Consider the following 15880-nt stretch of genomic DNA (forward strand, 5'->3'; position numbering starts at 1 on the left):
AATCACTCCAAATAATAACCAACACCGTCCAGAAATTGGACTGAATTTTCAAACATCGAACAAGCAAACAAAACCAAACCAAACATGCCCGTCACTATAAAAAAAAAAAACAAAACTCAAAGACATCAGTCAACCAGCCAGCACCACAAGAAGGTATACAGCCATGGGCGTAGCCAGCTTTGGGCTCAGGGTGGGGCAGCAGTCAACCTATCCCCGGGGGAGGGCGGGGGCCCTCCGATTTTTTGTATCTTGAGCCGTTAATCTCTTAATTTGAGAGGTTTATATTTTCAGGTACAGAAAATAAACAATCACACACAGGACAAAAGCCAAAAGTAAGGGCATGTAGTTTCTGAATACGCGAGCGACGCGAGCGCGAAATTTTTATCGCCCAAACGTACTTAACTTTTTGTTCGTTGGCAAATGCAAAAATAAGGGCATATAGTTTCTGAATCCGCGAGCGACGCGAGCGCGAAATTGTTATCGGACTTAAACCAAATATTACGTAAAATTTAGCCCAAACGTACTTAACTTTTTGTTTGTTGACAAATGCAAAAATGAGGGCATATAGTTTCTGAATACGCGAGCGGAGCGAGCGTGAAATTTTTATCGGACTTAAATAATATATTACGTAAAATTTAGCCCAAACGTACTTAACTTTTTGTTTCTTGACAAATACAAAAATAACACAGTTTCTGAAAACGCGAGCGAAGCGAGCGCGAAATTTTAATTATTTTTTAAGACTTATATTTTCAGGTACAGAAAATAAACAATCACACACAGGACAAAAGCCAAAAGTAAGGGCATATAGTTTCTGAATACGCGAGCGAAGCGAGCGCGAAATTGTTATCGGACTTAAACCAAAAACTACGTAAAATGTCGCCCAAATATACATTTTCATGAATGGGGAGACTAGGTACGACACACCCAATTTACGTCCATACGAAAACCCCCTCGCTCGAGTTAGTAAAAAAAACATTGTTTAATCAGACACCATAGAGGTCAGAGCCAGGGCCCAGGGTGGGGCAAGTGCCCCAGCTTGCCCCAGTGTGGCTACGCCCATGTATACAGCAAACAGGTACGATGTATAGACTATAATCCTTGCTTAGGCCGCTCCAAGTGTTGAGCCGATGGTCTGTTGGTGACAGCTCGATTACGCCCCCCCCTCACTCCTGCTACTCCCCCCCCTCGTCCCGCTCCTCACCCCTCAACCGCACCGCTCGCAAGTTCTGGTGGAATGTTTGCATTCTGTTTTGGGATGAAAAAAAAACTAACTAAAAATATGGGGTGGAATAGGTCAGCTAGGATTTGGTTTGTGGTTTTTCTATGTAAAATCATTTTGATAACTTACGTTCTAAAATAGGTTGATTAACTATGTGGTAAAGGCGTTAAATAATGAGAGTTTCGATTACATGTATCTTGTACACGAGCATTTGCCATCAAATGACCAATTTAATTAATTTTCAACCTCATCTTGACTCTCTCCATCATGAACTCAATTTCAGCACATTTCAGATATATTCCTTAGTTAAAAAAAAACATGTCAATATGTTTTTATCGGCCGACTACCATCAAAAAAAATCTCATTGACACTACCAAACCACGAAAAAACTAACCAATCACCTGAAATCTCCAGTCGTTCTTAATCAAACATAGGGCCGGCAGTAAATTAGGCGGGACCCTGGAGGGGGGGGGGGGGGAGGTAGTCGTCAGCTGTCGCAGTCAGAAGCAGCCGGTGCCACACTCTTCAACTTTTACATACACCCGCCGTGCCGCGAGTTCATATCTTGGGAGATTCGGTGATGCGAAACGGATTGGCACTTGAGATGCGATACTAATTGAAAAGAGTTTAGGGTATGGACTGTTAAAACATGCTAGCATTCCGCGGAACTAACACTTAAAAGTCAAAATACTCTAAGAAAAAGGGTAAAAAGTCTTTCTAGATAAATGGGCTACATAAAACTAAAATTTAAACACTGGCAAATCGGTCGATGACTTCCTAAGATTAACGTATTCAAGCAAATAGTCCTCAGCTTTATTATATTAATTATACTAAAAAGAATTGACGAAACATTGACATATACGTTACTTTAATTTATCATTGCCTGAAAACTTAAGCCTTTCTAAGGATGTAAGGATCATAACCATGTCGATTTTTAATTGTCATAATAAATAATTAAGGGGTAAGCTTCCAGTCTTAAACGCAGCAGCATTTAAATTCAGCAGTACTTATTTATTAGTATTTCATTGAAAATAAACAAGGAGGTGCAATCGTTTTTCGTGTTATTTTGAAAATTACAATTCCCGAAAAGATACACCATTTCGAACACAGACTTTGTCCAGAAGGTCCATCCATTTCAGTTCATCATGGCCCTCCGATATCCATACTATATACTATACTGTATAAGTAAGTTATTTTAATAACACACCCAGCTGCTACACCACCCCGGGCGAGGGGTAATAAATCCCGGTTTTCTTTGATTCTACAAACGTCAATGGCTAATAAGAACTAAGTTACTGACCAATTTGAATTCATGTTTCATTTTAGTGGGAGGTGCAAAAAAGAATTAGTGCAAGTAACGGTAAATATTTGAGTTTCTTATAATGCTTTAACACTAAGATGGCTGAAACGATTGAGAAAAACATATAAATTGGTGGTTCCATGAAGACCGATACAAACAATTTTTTCCGGATGCCAGAAATTGGTGCTTTGTCTCTTACGAACTCCACTTCTAACAAAGAAAACCGAACCAACACCATTTCACATCACGGCACAGAAAACATAACTCTCCCTTTGCTCTATCGGCCAAACAACCAGATCCCACATCAAGCTAATCAACCAAAACAAAAGATATTAAAAATAAAATACATAATATCAAAAAAGCCCCCATTTTTTTCGTAACATCGATAATTGTAATCCTTTCCCCCGGGAGCGTGGAGTCGGGGGAAAGGGGGAAGGGGGCAACAGCTGTGCCGCCCTCACGGGCTGTCAACCGCAGCGGGCCAAACCGTTTATTTATTTGAAGACCCCTAAATTGATTCGTTTGATACGAGTATGTTCTGGACAAAATACTGGAGATTCAGGGTTTTGGGATGCTGCGGTTGTCGTTGGATGTCTTAAGAAAATGGCTTTGTAATAATACGGTAAAAAATACCCAGAATCCAATTCTGACTCGATGTTGTAGAAGTAGAAGTAAATAGTGGTTCATTATTTTAAAGTTTTCACAACTAGTGTCTTTAAAAAAATATTTCTGCTTAGGTATATTCCTTTTCCAATATATTTTGACAAATACATAGCAGAGAAACTCTCGAAAGTTCTCGAAAAGCTTGTGAATCCGCTTGTGAATGCTGAGAGTAAAAAAACTTGCGTATCAAAAATTCCTGACAAAATCAAAGACCTTTGGTCCCCAGAAATTTTCTTAAAGAAAACTCATTACCCAGAAGTTTTCCTCAATAGCCAGCAACATGTTACATTGGGCAGCGACATATTTTTAAAGTCGCGCATAAAATTTGGCATTAGCGTTAATCCTCACGATGTTATACGTTTTCCTAAATGAAAGCTCGTATAACACGCCTCTCGGAAGCACATGGCGACCTGCACAGATGTAGAGTGAAGCTGGATGGGGTAGTGTAGTTTTGTGCGTGGTGTGAGCGTAGTTGCTGTACGTGTTAAATTAATATAAAACAAGAAAATATTTAAAGTTCTCCGATACTTCAGTAAGATCTAGAAATAAATCACAAATGCTGTAATTTTTCCTTTTATTTCGAAGTTTTGTCACTGTCACACGGCGAATTTTCTTTTGCACTTGCTTATTTGCTAGCAATTGTTGCGAAAAAAGATTATAATGCTTCACCTATGAACTATGTGTAAGAAAGAGCTAAAATCATTACAAAATTCTACGACAGGAATAGGTAACCAACAGCCTATCTAAACTACAAACTAAACCAATCACACCCCAGCCACATCTAGCACACGAACTCTTCGGGAACATTCATTAAAATTTGCCAAACCCGCGGCGCGTCGGTCGCACCTGACGTTCACTACCGCACTTACCCGCAATCCATACATCGATGGTTTTGCTAACAACGCGCCAACTGACGCACGAAGTGAACCAGCAATGTATTACGTGCACTGCGATAATGCTGGGAAAATGTATGGGAATGCGAATTTTCGATACATTACCATTGTTTTTTTTGGGGGGGTCTTAAGTTTGGAGTTGTATTGTTTTTGGGGGTAAAAAAGTTTGAAGTGCTGATACTGTCAACTAAAGTATGTACATTAAAAGTGTCAAGCTACTAACTAATGTAACATTTAAGTAAGTAAATTGTCCCATAACGAAAATCCATGATCCCAACCATCCCAACAAAGCAAATTGAGTAAGATTTTCTAGAATTTTTATATATACTTCTAGAAACTGTAGCTTGCGACTTCTTTCACATAGTTTAATTAGACTAAGGTCAAAATTCGTCTTGTACTTAAAGTTATTAAATAAGAGGTTTTTTGCAGCGATAATTATAAAATTTCGAAAAAAAAACTTATATGAAATTCAATCAATTAAGAAAATGACGACGGATTTATTAAAAACTAACTGACTGATCCCTGCATGTAGGTACATCCGCGTCCCGTAGGAACTATTTCCCGTATCCTTACAAAATATTTTTTTCAATCACATCTCTTAACTCTCCATCTTATATTTTAGAACATTAACAAATTAAAATACAATAACTAACAAGTGTATTAGCAACACACAGCAACTAACAAGGTCCGTACATTAGGGTTCCTTACCCCGGGAACCGGCAGCTGAATCTGTTGATGTTTGATTAGCCCGCACTCCCACGGTACGGGCAGGGTTCTGTACCCTTTAGTATTATTATTTACGTAGAATATTTTGTTTTAAATTGACTAGAGTTTTAAAAAAGTCCTATGGTATGGTAAAATAAAATAAAAAACTAATTGAATTCGATTAAAATTAGCGACTGGAGATTGATTAAAACTAGCTGATACTCGCGGTTCCATCCACGTACTGAGAAAACTACTTCGATTACCCGGTTGGGGATAAAACTTATCCTATCCCCACCAATGCAATTTTCACCCAGAGGAGTTCAACCGTTCTTGAGTTATAAGTAGTGTACTTTTACAGTTGCTAGCAAAAAAATGAAAATTACGAAATCACTGAAAATGTTTACAGTGACCCAATTACATTTCTAAACCCCACACTCAGAGACTTTTAAATGATTACTTAAGTCACACCTTAGTGACAGATTGTCAAAGAAATCCTTCACTAAGGAATGGCTTAAGTAACCATTAAATGTCTTTGTAGTTCGGCCATTCAGAGAATGCGTTCCTGACACGTCGCGATTGAACTGACGACGTAACTACATTCATTGATTATTGATATAATAATGTTGTTTTAATGCTCCTCAATTGTTAAAACGGTAAACAACCAGCAAAAATATTTTTATCGTAACTGCAACGCCATTGCAAAGTTACGTCGTCAGTTCAATCGCGACGTGTCAGGAACGCATTCTCTGAATGGCCGAACTAAAGTATAACTATAGTACCTAATTAAAAAATCTTTCCCAAAACAAAAGCAACACGTAACGCCATCTTCAATCAAACATTATACTTGCTTGCAATAAAACGTACACTTGCCAGTATAAATATAATGGCGCGGTACACACCGCGTGCGTGTGACGGGAACAGCTGGAGGATATTTTTCATCCCCCCCATCCCCTCCTCACTGCCTTAGTGCCAACAGCCCCCTTTATCAATAGGGAACAATGTTTTAGACTGCTCTGACCAGGACGAAGGATTATGTGCTATTTTGATAGATTGCTCTTGGGTAGCCATGTTTTGGATAAAATAGTTTTTAAAATCTTAAAGTTCCTTACTAATATAACTAAATAGAAAACTAGTATGTCGGTCTTTGCAAGCGAAACTGACAAGGGAAACGAGGGAACTACTGTCTCTATTCGCCTAAAATGTAGCCCATCTCTGTCTCCAGGATGGGAAAGTGTAAAAATAAAGAAACTCACTTTCCTATTTATAATATTAACATGGATAAAAAAACCATTAATTCAATGTTTTTTTTTAATTTCAACAAATTAGAGAGTACATGGAGTAATAGAGTGAAGCCGACCCCAACATAGTTGGGAAAAAGGTTCGGAGGATGATGATGGAGTAATAGAGTACATTAAATTAAAACAAATGAAATAAAACAAAAACCACTTACCAGTTAACTCAGTATTCGTACACTCACGCTATAACAATACATGGTCTGTCAGACGTTTGTTCCCATCGCATGCTAATGTCTGCCCTGCGGCTGTTGTCTTAGGACGAGCAGATTACAACCATCCTTACATTGTAGGGAAAGTATTCTCACAAATACGATTGGAATTACATGGTTAGAGTGAGGTGCTCGTGGCTAAGTAGGTACCTACAGGTCGATTGATTGAAGGTGAAGCTGTATTTGGAGCGGCTGTGGATGGAAGACAATGTATAAAACCCGACTTCAAATAGTTGGGAAAAGCCTAGACATACAAATTACAATAATAACTCTAAAAGTATAATTTATGATACTCCTTGGTAATACTGGTTATCAGAAGTCAGAACTATCCGTAGAAACTGCTCTTACGGCCATTTTCAATATTTCTTATATCTGTTGATTTGCTTACAAAAGATATCATTTTCACATTGCCCCAGACAAGTAATGTTAAGTTCTTATTGGGAACGGTCGTTAGTACATTTTTAAGGGCAATCAAGACCTTAGAACTAACTTAACTTGGAGGAACTCACTATGATAAAAATGGCTACCCTTTCTCGTACCAACCACGAGACCTTTTACAATAATGTATGAAAAAACAAAACAATATAGGTTGATAAGTTACGAGATTCGTAGCACACGCGTAGTACACCGCTGCCTGCAACATTCCGTAGCACATTGCTACACTCGGAGCCCCTACGCTCGTAGCACGCCTACGTACTGTACTTTAAATAAATTGTAAGAGGAACTTATTGTTATTGAATGTTATAAAATAGCGTAATTTATTTAAAAGAAAAATTACATAATTCTAAAAAAATATACTTTCGATTTACCCTTGCCTGTCACCTAAAATGTTTTCATTTTCATTATTTACTACGTACAGTAGTACTAAGTACTTTTGGGTACCTACTTGATTTCATTTACTAAATCATTAGTCTGCACTAGATCACGATTTTTCTCAGACTACAGAATTCCTTGCCTTATTAAGCCAGTGTTTATACCAGGTTTTTTATTTTCATGATTTTTTAAGTAATAAGTCACATTTTTGTATTGAAAATGAACTTTTATTGTGCTCCCTCTGTTACCCTCCTAACAATTTCCCAATCTTTCAAAACACATAGCAATTCACCAACAAATTAGTCCTAAAAAGAAACAAAAACACACAAAAACTCGCAACGCAATTAAAACAAAACACAAACGCCACCTAAACCCAGCATAGCTCACTTAAATCCGCGCCAACATTGCACTGAAAATCCAAAATTATCCTGACACATACATACACATATATATATGACTGTTTGTTTGTCCGTCCGTGTGTTTGGACAGCGGGCTTGGCGCAGCTGGTCCGCCAAATTTATATGTTTGCAGTTTTCAATCGCAGCGTTCTGCCAGCGTGCTGTCTGCGTTGCGCTGCGTTAATACTTTAAGGATTAGCGTAATGGCTGTGTGATTTTGGAAAATTTAGGGGAAAAGATTCGTTGATTTAATTAGCGATGAATTTGGGAAATATATGGTTTGGCGGTATTGAATTTTTATGTGCAATCGACAGGTTAATTTACATACCGTTTCCGAATTCAAGATATAGTTACGTAAAATATAGCTTCCGATAACATAACAAGCGAATTGTATCAGTTACATAAGTATTGATGTAGTTCATTATCATCATCATCACCCTTATATCATCCCACAACTGGGCACAGTTCTCCTCTCTCACAGGGAAGGATTGGACATTAAACATCATGTTTGCTGAATGCAGGTTGGATTTAAATATATAATGGTGTTGATAAAGTAAAATGAACTTTAACTATCATACAACCTGTTCCACTTCTTTGATGTATTACCACCAATCAAAAATTTACAAACCTCTAAATCATCAATATAAAGGCTAGACCTAACTTCAGCATTCTACACTATTCCTACCCTTAGGTCCAAGATGGCGGATTGCCGCGCAAATTGAAAGCGGCGACATCTGGCGGAGAATCTTTTCTATATTAATGTGCACCGGCTGGCGACTAACGTGCCACACGATAATTGTTGCCTTGTTGCAAATATTAACATTCTATATGAGTATTGTGGACAAATAAACTGATGTTTCTACCTAAAAGGTGGTAAGTGGTCAGCAGTTTGCTGAACAAAATACTAATACTAGCTGTTTTATGCAATTTCACTCGCGTTTCATAGGAACTACTACGCAAACCCGAATAAAATGCCACCTCTTTAAACGGAGTATCTACGAATTTTGAGTACACTAAGAATTATTCAAATAGAATCAGTAGTTCCTGAGATAAGCGCGTTCAAGCAAACAAAAACTCCGGCTTAATAATATTAGTTTAGACAATGAGCATATCATTTAGCCATTTAAGTTGTACTTGTAAAAAAATGTGTACGGTTTGAGAGAGATTTTCATGCAAATCTTTATAGGCCTATGGTTTATGGTCAAATAGTCACAAAAAAATATCAGTATCACATCCAAATGCATGTTACTTTAAATATCGTTTAACGAGAGATTGTATCCAAAGACACGATGCAAGTATTCATCAAATGCATTTGTGTGATGTGGATATTGCACAAGATGTCGCCACATTTAGGCGCTATATGTCTTTGTTACTTAAACTGTATTTAGGTATTTCAGAACAGATGTGATAATTCATACCTCTAGGCACTCTGTGAATGCAGTCTACATTATTCTTTACTTGATTGATAACGTCTGGTCACCAGTCTACACAGTGGTATCAGGTTGAATGGGACTGAGGAGGTCAGATAGGCAGTCGTTTCTTGTAAAATACTGGTACTCAGCAGCACCCAACTAGACTAGAAGTTGGGTAAAGTCTAGGCCGATGATTTTATTAATAAAGCATATGTTTTTTTTCTAAGATTGTATGCAATGAAATTAAGTTCTATTTACTTTTTCATAAGCCACGAACATAACAAGCTACCGTGCTTAAGCTAAACAAATCATATTCTTTCCCACTTCTCAAAAGGGAGTCCTATCACAGATTACTATAATAGTTACTACGTTGTACTACTCCTGAATTACTCTTGGATTCGGAAGTTCTATTATAACTGTATATAAACATCAATTCATCACACATTCACCACAGTGCCATTGACCTCCATAACATATTGGTCACACTGTACACAGTAGCCGGCCACGCGCCACACATCCGCCCTGTGTGGCCATCTGGCAGTACAGCGCGCCAGTTTTAGCTGGTACCAGCTGCCTGCACTGTTTGTAGTACCTGCTGGTACTGTGTTATGTCAATGCTGGCTGGGAAGCTGTGGAAATGTAGTGGCAAAAAAAAAATCTATCGTTTTTGTGTGAAAAAATAAAATAAAATTAAAACATAATATATTTTCACATTTTATAATTGCAAGCTGTTTCATAAGTTTACATATCAATGTCTATCCAGAAATCCCGAAGTTTAGTTGTTACACTCTAAGCATACCAAACATACCTTCACATTCACCAAAATATAACTACTTTATTCTTTCAGAGAAACAAATGACTGTGCGTCTCTGAAGTTAGCCATTTAGCCATACATTTATGGTTATTATGTAATGTTAGTGTTCGCTGTGTAAGTATTTTGACTATTGTGACGTCAGTCGTAGCTTTGGAATAAATAAACCTTCCGAAAACAGCAGAAGCCTGAAAGCAGCTCTTCTCTTTTCCATACAGAAATGAGATGGAGCTCCCTAAGTCTCATTAGTAATTGTTTAGCTTCACCCAGCTGTTGCGGCTGCGAGCGCTCGGACACGCGCGAGTGCGACGCACGTGCGCTCTGTTCCTGCGAGATGCCGTGGAGTAGTGTGTGAACAGAGTGCTATGATACCATCTGACGTTACAGTCATCACTCTTCATCTATTAAATATCTTCCGCTAGCAGTTTCAATCGCATTCCGTGGGAACTTCGTTAAGCTGCGCTGTGCGTGTTTTAGTAGGATTAATATGGTTCTATCTTATAAAACGTACTATCAACCACTGACACGCCGAACAATCGTTTTAAACTGTAAAAACAATAAACATCTTTGTTGAATAAAGAATCTTAGGTCTTTCACAGAGCATGTCGAATTTTGACCTTATTGTATTCGACTGTCTTTACGAAAATTTTCTAAAGAAGGCTCAAACATGTCATTGGTCAATACGTTGTAACACATATGGCATGCAATTAAGAATATATTATCGATTCTACTCAATGCAACCTCCGTTCCCTCTCTCCTCGGTGCCCCAGCTGCTCACCGCGGCGCCGCCTGCGTGGTGCACATTACGTTGGACAGCCAGCAATAACAGTTTGCGTTACGATCAATCTAGTTTTATGTGACCTTAATACTGACCAAGAGTTCTCGCGTTTGCTCTACAACTGCGGTAAAGATTTTAGGATTGATTGAAAATCTCTACAGATGAACAACTTTTCATTTGTTTTTTGCTTTTGACGTACACCTGAATACACGTAACTAATAATTGTTTTCTTAACTAATTGTCTTGACAGGTAGCCAGGTAATTCTATCTGATTAACTAATATAAATGAAAAATACCGCTATCATTAAGTACGCAGGTGTTTAACAGCGTTTTACAAAAAGAAGTTAAGAAATGTGTCTATAGTATATTCGATAAGATTGTTATAAGTATAGCAAGACTGAAGACATTGAATAAAACCATCAAGTTCAAACACAACGTCACAGTTATTTGAAAAATTCTACATATGTATAAATAACAGAACTTCCTGCTATATGATATACAAATACTTCTGAGCCTAAACATTCGCCTGACTAACAGAACTGCTACACTTTCAGTCTGTCTACGTATTTACCTGAAGTTCTAGATAAAAAACATGCAAACAGACAAAACACTCGATAAACGCAATGGAGTTTATTTTAATCTGTGTAAACATTAGTATTTTGAACTGCATGTGTGTTTGTATGTCTTATTTCTGGTACTCTATGTCTGGTTGCAAGCAGTGACTAATAAGATAGAATTGTCGGATATTTGGAAATGTAGTAGTTCCTAATGTTTGTAGCTGGATTTATCTTGTATTTCCGGTGTTCACCAGAGTATGCGGGATTGAGGAGTATGCCGGGGCTGCGGGATTTTTCGATTTTTCGGTCCTGGTAGTGGCAAAGGGCTCCAGAAGGAACATGGCGGGTTTTTCTTCAATAAGAGTCTACCACTCGCTGACGCTGCACCCACAGCGAGTTGTCTTTTAGGAAACAGTAGGTACGAAGTGAAAAACGGCAAATTGACTGTGTGCGATCGTTATAGGGTTAATTTACTGTCATAGGCTAGCAGGTTTTCCGAAATCACATAGCTGCTTACGTTAGGACTTGATACCTCATTATAAAGATTTTGCGACCAATTCAGTACAAAAAGCCTCAGTTTTCATAAAATCCTTTAAATGCGGCGAAACACTGCAAAACTCTCCTCGTAGTCGCTCAAGTATTTCCCCAAAATACCGGGCAGCGTGTTGGTAATCAATAATTTAATAAATACTTGTGTAAATCACGTGTAAGCGCCAGTTGTGAGCGAGCCGGAATATCATATTTTTCAACACGACGCACCTGGGCCACTGCCCCTACCACTTGCTTATAGACGAGATATCGCGTGAAATAGTAGGTATTTGGTGGAAATGGCAGCTTATTCGATGGTGAGGCTATGCGTTCATCAATTGCCTAGCCTTTTCTGCAAAAATTGTGTACCTATAGGTAGGTATATCAGTTTATGTGATATGGACGTAATTATTACCAAAAAAATATTCGGTGACACGTTTATCAAAATGCAGAGAGAACACACTGGCCGGTAACTGGTGAAGGGTCAGCAAACTGCAAAGCACCGAATGTGCCACAGAGAAATACGTGGACAAGAAGTTCATACATATTATACCTACGAGTATATTCCCATACTAGCTTCCGCGGTTTCGTCTGCGTCCTGGAGGAACTACACCTTACACATGGATAAACAGCCTATATGTAATTCAGGCATATAGGCTACATTACTGCCGCGTTTCATCAAAATACATCTTGTAGTTTCATGTAAAAGACGAGCAACCATCCACACATCCTACCAACTTTCGCATTTACCTACATGTTATATCAGTAGAAATCTAACACGACAGAGAAAGGACGAGATTATAACCATACAAAACTTCTATTGTAACTCAAAAATAAAGTACATATTAAGCTAAGCGTCCACTTGTCGGTATCGTACGCAACGGACGTATCGCACGCAACGGATCGTAGTATTATTTATATAGAAACTCAAACAAGTGCGTCCACCTGTCCGCATCGTACGCATCGCATATCTTGTTTGAGTTTCTATATAAATAATACTACGATCCGTTGCGTGCGTTGCGTCCGTTGCGTACGATACCGACAAGTGGACACTTAGCTTTAGAGGTAAAATGACATAATTTTACAATCCTTATTTACCAAATATTTTCCAAAATCATCCCTCAGTTTCGCTAGTAACTCATAGTAAGGGCGTTGGGGTGGCGCCCCCCGGCACAGGTGCGCTCCGCAGGTGTCGCCGAATCCAATACAATCTTTACTTTCGCACATAATTGGAACCCAGCCACTAGGCACTCGCTCGAACACTCACATATTGGGTTCGTGACGTCATAGGCTGGAATAGTGCAGTATCATCAAGATTGCTCGATTAGGCAAAATATGTATCCAGTTGATGATGACAGGAAATTAAATATTGAGAAACCATATAAGGTTACTAAACCAAGAACGGCGGTTAAAAATTACTGCAATCTGTTAATCCAATCCCGAATTTCAGTTCATAGAAATAAAATTCAGGACTGAAATCACCATAAACTTTTTAATGTCGCTTTAGTTAGACAAAGTAACATACAAAATCACCTAGATTTTGTTAATCCCTGAACATTTACACCTAGCATCCAAAAATCCCAGATATGTTAAGCAGACTGTAGGAAGCAGTGTTCGCTGTATATCAATGGCTGATAATACAGGCGCGCAGCCGTGACGCACGCGCGCGTCAGAAACACCTCACGTGTGACGCACAGTGGGTATAGTGCAGTAGGTGAACTGTGAATTAATAAGTTAGCAATAGAAGGTGTAACTTCTGTTCAACAAAATCGCCATATTTCTGACCCCACCTCTTCACGCTTCCATTAGACAGGGATGGCAAGGAATTTTTGAATGGTATCACAATGACTGGTAAACAAAGATTTCATAAAAAAAAAAATCTTGACAAGTAAATGTTTCACATATTGAGTCTGCATTGTAATAGAAGCATCGTATTTATTTAAATGTTGTTTGTGATGACAGCACGCTGTCTACGCTTAATACACATTGAACTTATGCCTAAAGCGATTTTAATATGATATGATAAAGGATGATTTCAATAGCCGACCTTACTGACCCTTCTGCCATTCCTCTATCGCTGGCTAGTTCACAGTGTAGTCGCTAGATGGCGCTGCGCTGTTTCAGGCGGATGTTGTTACGCGTGACGCGGAACACTGTGCAGACCGCACGCGCAGCGGTTCCTGCACACTGGGCTAGACATAGTACAGCTAGACTGCGAGATTATTTAGTTAAAATTTCGGTAGAATAAGTAGATGATATTCTCATGTTTTGTGACAGTGTAAGCCTTTTCTTCATTAGTGCAATTATTACACCTTGTCGTTTCGTGGAAATAGTTTCGTTGGTCCTTTATTCGCCATGGTTGTTCTGCATATCACATATAAAATTAAATATTAAATCTTTTAAAGAAAGCCTAACCAAATTGTGAAAGCATCTTTTAGCTACCAAGACTGTAGGGTTATTTTCAGATTTCTATGGTAATGGCAAATGAGAGGTGAATATGGAAAATGTGTGATCATTTCTCATAAGTAAATACTCCTCTTGTAATAAAACTTGTAATGCTTACCACGTTTGCTTATCAACGACCTAATGAACTATTGTGTAGGTTTCCTAACTCTTCGTGCGCAGGTGTACCGCCCAGATGGTTCGCGTCAGATAGACGAGAGCCAGACGCCCAGCGCGACACCAGATTTATATCTTATAGCTCACTCATAATATAGTAGTTGGTGGTATTGAAATCATAAAGTAGTATCTATCTTTATGATTTGATATGAGAATACGTAACAAAAAATACGTTAGTAAATCGTCTTCTGTTTTCAATGTACATATTTAGATGAGATATTATGTTATATTTATTTTTGTTCTATTTTATTTAAGGTTTTATAATATTGATAATTAAATATAAACTATCTAAACTATATTATTTTATTAGATTATGAGGAGATACTTTTTTTCTAACAATTGTATGGTGTAACACAATAATATTTGGTAAATAGTAAAATAACAGATACTTAGAAAAGAGGCAAGTACCAATGCAACTTTTCTAAGTTTGTATGTACTTTCTAAGTATATCTTAGACACCATTGGCTGTGTTTCGGATGGCACGTTAAACTGTAGGTCCCGGCTGTCATTGAACATCCTTGTCAGTCGTTACGGGTAGTCAGAAGCCAGTAAGCCTGACACCAGTCTAACCAAGGGGTATCGGGTTGCCCGGGTATCTGGGTTGAGGAGGTCAGATAGGCAGTCGCTTCTTGTAAAGCACTGGTACTCAGCTGAATCCGGTTAGACTGGAAGCCGACCCCAACATGATTGGGAAAAGGCTCGGAGGATGGAGGATGAATGGAGTAAAATAACAGATACCTACGATACTATTTTATAATTATTTTAAACAATCAGCTAACTAACAGTTTGAGTAAAGGGCTCTAAAAATGAAACATACGCAATATTTTTAATTTCTATCACTATGTGTCTGTATGATTTTCTAGGGTAACGTAACTCTTAAAAAGATGAAATGATTTGGTGTCTTCTGATTAGGTACATGCAGCCTGTTTTCTTCTCGTTACCCACCGAATCCGAATTGGTGTACCTAATAAAGTATATCTGTCTATCTATCCCCTAGTGACCCAGTTAGCAACAACCTCTCTTAGTCGTTTCCCTCACTGCTGAGGATCGTGACTCCTTCTGATCTTGTCCACTAGGTGTTGCCATTTATTGCGTTCTGTTGCTTGATGCATTGCATCATTCATAGGCATCTCCAGCTCTTTGGTTATTTGGTCAGACCACCGTATGGGACTTCGGCCTCTCGGTCTCCTTCCTTCTACTTTCCCGGTCACTATCAGGCGCTCCAAATTATTGGCATCTCTGCAAGCAATATGGCCTAAATATCTCACGATCCTTTGCAAGCAGACTGTGGACAGGCGCTGAGTTTTGTCTACAACCTATGATACCATAATTAACAACCTGTTCTATCGTTGTTTCAGATGGAAGCGAAGGTGAAGGAAGAGGTGCCTGACAAGGATTATACGCAGCCGACCTCTACAGAGAGGAGGAAATGTAAGTACCACACATCATATTAATACTACATAGTATAAAACAAAGTCGCTTTCTCTGTCCCTATATCCCTATGTATGCTTAGATCTTTAAACCTACACAAAGGATTTTGATGCGGTTTTCTTTAATAGAGTGATTGAAGAAAAAGGTTTATGTGTATAATAACATACATTAACTAGCGGGGAAATACTGTTATCCCGTGTGAAGCCGTAGCGGCTCGCTAGTTGATATTATAAACGTGAGAGTTTGGAC

At 38.5% G+C, this 15880-nt stretch overlaps 1 protein-coding gene across 1 annotated transcript in view; it reads left to right on the forward strand.

Moving 5' to 3' along the window:
• Window positions 1–15880, forward strand: part of LOC124641637 (protein CBFA2T3) — a 51936-nt gene that overhangs the window by 15426 nt on the left and 20630 nt on the right. Inside the window, exon 2 of the mRNA XM_047179797.1 lies at window positions 15559–15631. Within this exon, the coding sequence (XP_047035753.1) occupies window positions 15559–15631 (73 nt within the window). The remainder of the gene's footprint in view (window positions 1–15558; window positions 15632–15880) is intronic.

The sequence above is a fragment of the Helicoverpa zea genome, chromosome 22, assembly GCF_022581195.2.
Source record: "Helicoverpa zea isolate HzStark_Cry1AcR chromosome 22, ilHelZeax1.1, whole genome shotgun sequence".
Lineage (NCBI taxonomy): Eukaryota > Metazoa > Arthropoda > Insecta > Lepidoptera > Noctuidae > Helicoverpa > Helicoverpa zea.